At 41.1% G+C, this 3,986-nt stretch overlaps 1 protein-coding gene across 1 annotated transcript; it reads right to left on the bottom strand.

Annotated features, from left to right (window-relative positions):
• Nucleotides 1-3,209: 3,209 nt before the first annotated feature.
• Nucleotides 3,210-3,470, bottom strand: SPTSSB (serine palmitoyltransferase small subunit B; the record flags this gene model as incomplete). The annotated part of the gene is made up of 1 exon (XM_082318970.1): nucleotides 3,210-3,470. Exon 1 carries the CDS (start codon nucleotides 3,450-3,452, stop codon nucleotides 3,210-3,212), a length of 243 nt encoding a protein of 80 aa, XP_082175096.1. The 5' UTR covers nucleotides 3,453-3,470.
• Nucleotides 3,471-3,986: the final 516 nt, after the last annotated feature.

Below are 3,986 nucleotides of genomic sequence, written 5' to 3'. Positions count from 1 at the left end.
TTGTTTCATTTATCACTGTTGGATTATCGGTGCTGTTTACTCTTAACGTAGTCCTTTCATTTGCTTTTTTTGGTGTAAAAACTTCCAGCTGCTGTACTCAGCCTGAACTACAATTAGCATAGGGTAATAATGGAGCAATTAACATGGAGTAATAATGAAGCAGGAGAAAAGAGTGCCCTGCCACGGTGTTTTATAAAGAGCCCAACACTACACTCCTCACAACAGAGTTGTTGCCCATATGCTGTACATACCGAGCCGTCTGCTGGTGTTACTGGCAGCTCTCCGAAATGCGACCCTCTTCCTGCGGCTTGTCGCTATTACAGCAAATGGTGCTTCCACGTTAATGTGCAGATATAATCTGATTAAAACCTCTTTCCATCCTGTATGAACGGCTTCATCTACAGGGAAATGGATTTCAAAACTGGAGCAGAGTTTCCTAAGCTGTGGTGTGGTCTCAAGCTGTCAAAAGTGGTGTCCCACCTCCTCTCTCTTTCAGACGGGGAAAAAATATTTCTGTTCACTGCTGTGTGCCAAAAATGCTTTGAAATCTCCTGCTGGAATACACTAATTTTGAATATTAAGTAGCTAGAGCTATTTCAGCTTTTCTAGTAGAAAGGAGAAGTGAAAAGGGTTGGAAAAATCTCAAAAGGCTTTTTAGCAGAGAGAGGTTATTTTCAGCTGCCTCTTTCCTTCCTGGTGAATACCTCTTGCCCAAAAACTTTAAAATTAGTAAAGAAGCTGAAGAATGCACACAGAAAAAAGTGTTTTCACTTAAGTAAGGCTGCAGGGACCCTCCCAAAGAGAAACTGCTGCTGTTTTCCTCCATCTTCTGAGCACCTCCCGCAAAGCTAAACAAAAATAACAGGAATAATAAGGAAGAGAAGTGCTTTACAGGAATCCCACCATGAGAAGTCAGTGGAAATTCCCTCTTCCTGAGCAAAGCCGTTTGTTTGTTCTGTTTGCTTTAAGTTAAATGTTTAAATAGCAATATTACATTGGGGTGTGTGCTCCTTGAGATATGAGTCCCAGCCTTTGCATACCTATAAGAAAGTGTTTTTCCTCGTACTCCTAAAAGCAGGTCAGTTGTGTTTGATGCCATTGGGAACAAACAACCTTTTTGAGAAATTAAAAAAGATGATGTTATTGGAGACAGGATTGATGAGGAGATGCCATGGCATTTACCTCATAACATTATCTAGTTAAAAAGTAGAATCTTTTGAGGATAGGATATTGGGAAGTATTTTTGGTTCAAGTACCAACGTGCTAGGTAAATGTTTTCATTTTTTCACCTCCAGCATTTGGGTTGTTACTTTTATTCTATTTTATAGACTGCTTTCATAGAAATTTTCACAGGTACTTGACATTTTTCGTCTCCTCCAATGCTCTGTTTATTACTGTAAGCGTGACTACAGCTTGGTACCTCATATTTGCAGGTAACAACTGTGATTAAACTGATCCGACAGCTAAGCCTTTGGCTCCCATTTGAGCCTAAACCAGTCAACTGTTGTGCCACCAGCACACAGAGGTATTTGTTGCCTTAATTTGAAGCACATCAGTGGCTGTCCACAAGAGAATTCAGGCACATCCATGATCTGCTTGTATTGGCAATATGAACAAGTGGCTCCGGTGTGAGCCACCACCTGAACGCAACTAGCAACTATGATATGATGAATGCGGCTCCTTACAAGGAGGAGACCTGCGCATCTCCAAGAGTTGCCTTCAGGACCTTGTGAGCAGGTCTGTGGAGCAGGATCTTCAATGAAGTTTCTGGTTTTTTTTGTTCGTCCCCCCTGTCCCGTCCCCCCCCCGAGAGAGAGGAGAGGTCTTGGGCTGGAGCACTAATGAGCAGACATAGATCCATTTAAGGGGCTCTGAAACCTTGCTCCAAAACATTTGCAACAAAACAGTCTGTCTGCCATGGTGTCAGCCTGGCCCACGCACACCCAGGGTATTTATGAACAACCAGAAAATACAGGAAGAGTCATGCACTGAAATGTTATTTCTGAAGAATAAAATTTTATTTTTTTCTGAAAAAACTGCATACACATGTTCAGATCTGTTCAACCTTCAAAACATGTCTTAGTTTCCAAACAGTGTTCTTTTAAGCATGCAGGACCCCACTGCAGCTTGATAAAGAAGTTAAGAGGGTTTTTTTAATCCTATAACTGTGCAAACATCATTTGAAAGCTATTTACATTTTGCACCTCTCACTTCTAATAACGGTAGCATCAGCTGTTAGATACATGCACTATAACTTATGATTTGGCATTGACATTTGATTTAGGTGTAAAGTGAAAACCAAACCAATCTTCCATTGTTCAAGAAGCTCCCCACAGGCAATTATAATAAATCTCATTTCTTCTTTATAAAGGAGATCTCTTTAAGCACTCAGACTTCCCTGCAGTTATTAAAATATTACTTCCACTCTGTTTTCTGGATCATCTTCCTCTGGTGTAGACATGCTTGCCTTGGTGAATGGGGGCAGAAAGAAAACATGTCTCGGTTTTTATCAAAGAAGGCAGGAGTGCACTGAAACAGAGCCGGTTCTCTTTCTTTCTGTCATTTTCAGTAAACCGCAAGATTACTTCTATGTTTTTTTTACTATCTTAGACCATCTAAACTCAGATGCAGCGACTTTGATGCAAAAAGTGGGATTTGAGTTCATACTCCTATTACTTTCTCCTCTAATTTCCTCTCCCATCCATTAAAAACCAGAAGTCAATAACCAGCCAAATATTAGTACTCAAATCGTGCTGTATTATACTCATCTCCTTATATTCTCTAACCTGGGTCAAAGAAGGCATGGTTTGTTTTGCCCCTGCACTCTGTTGGCTTTGTGTATAATAAGCATAGTACCCCTCCTCACAGCCATCATACACAGTCTTTGCTGTTTCATACGTGCCAGTGTGATTAAATTAGGGTGCTGAAAGTGGGAGCCAGTTGAATATTAGGTAAACGTGGCATTCCAGGTGATGTGTGTCATTATCACACAGCAAAAAGCTGGCCTGTGTTTCATTTAACAGGGAGTGTGCAGCCAGTAGTCAGTGCATTATTCTGGTTTTCAGCTATGGTAATTAAGCAAGCCATGTTTTGTGAGAGAAAAATGTTATTTTCATAACTGCAAAACTGCTTCAGAATAAATACACAAAACTGAAGAAGACATTGCATTTCACAGGTTGCAAGAGCTGCTAATCACTACTCAGGCAAGCTCAGTTCACGATGGACACCGTGCTTTCGGGCTGGCCTCCGAATATCTGGGAGAAGAACTCAAAAGCCAGGCGGACGTGGATGGGGACAAAGACGTAAGCCGTGTACACCACCATAGCGAAAACAGTCACGGTGATGGTGTGGAACATGGACCGCTCCCAGGGCTCCAGCACATAGCTGCAGGTGATCAGTAGGTACTGGTAGTACAGCCAATAGATATAGTCCTTCACACGCTTAATATCCATCTTCAGCTTTCAGTGATTTTGAGAAGATGACCTGTAATGACAGAGAAGTCTAGATTACAGCTGCAGTGGAAAGAATGACCTGGAACTAAAAAATTATGTGGTGACCATCATTTTAAGTTTGATACCACATGTAATTGTTGCATAAAATAAAGTTCAAACAGAAATAACACATTGGTGCCATCACCAGCCTCTGCTGCCCAGGAGCAGAGGAAAACCGTCTTTAGCTCTAGCAACCGCTGCTTGCAGTTATTGAAGCTGTATCCATTGGGCACTCTCCTATGTTCTGATTATGAGTGTGTTTTGCTATTCATTCTGTAGTAGGAATTAAAAATGCTTTAGCTTACACAGGGTTCACACAGAAGTCAGGCAGATAGGCATTTAAAAGGGAAGGCTCTGGGCCAGCTTCCATAAATGTGGATGGCAGACTCATATGCTCTGGAATAAAGATGAGATTAAAAGAACTGCTCTATAAAAACTCCTCGCTTACTTCTGATAATAATTTTTATTATTCTGAAATTGTTGGGAATAAAGAAA

The sequence above is a fragment of the Platalea leucorodia genome (assembly GCF_965183815.1).
Source record: "Platalea leucorodia genome assembly, chromosome: 8".
Taxonomy (NCBI): domain Eukaryota; kingdom Metazoa; phylum Chordata; class Aves; order Pelecaniformes; family Threskiornithidae; genus Platalea; species Platalea leucorodia.
This window is presented reverse-complemented; position numbering and strand designations above follow the sequence as displayed.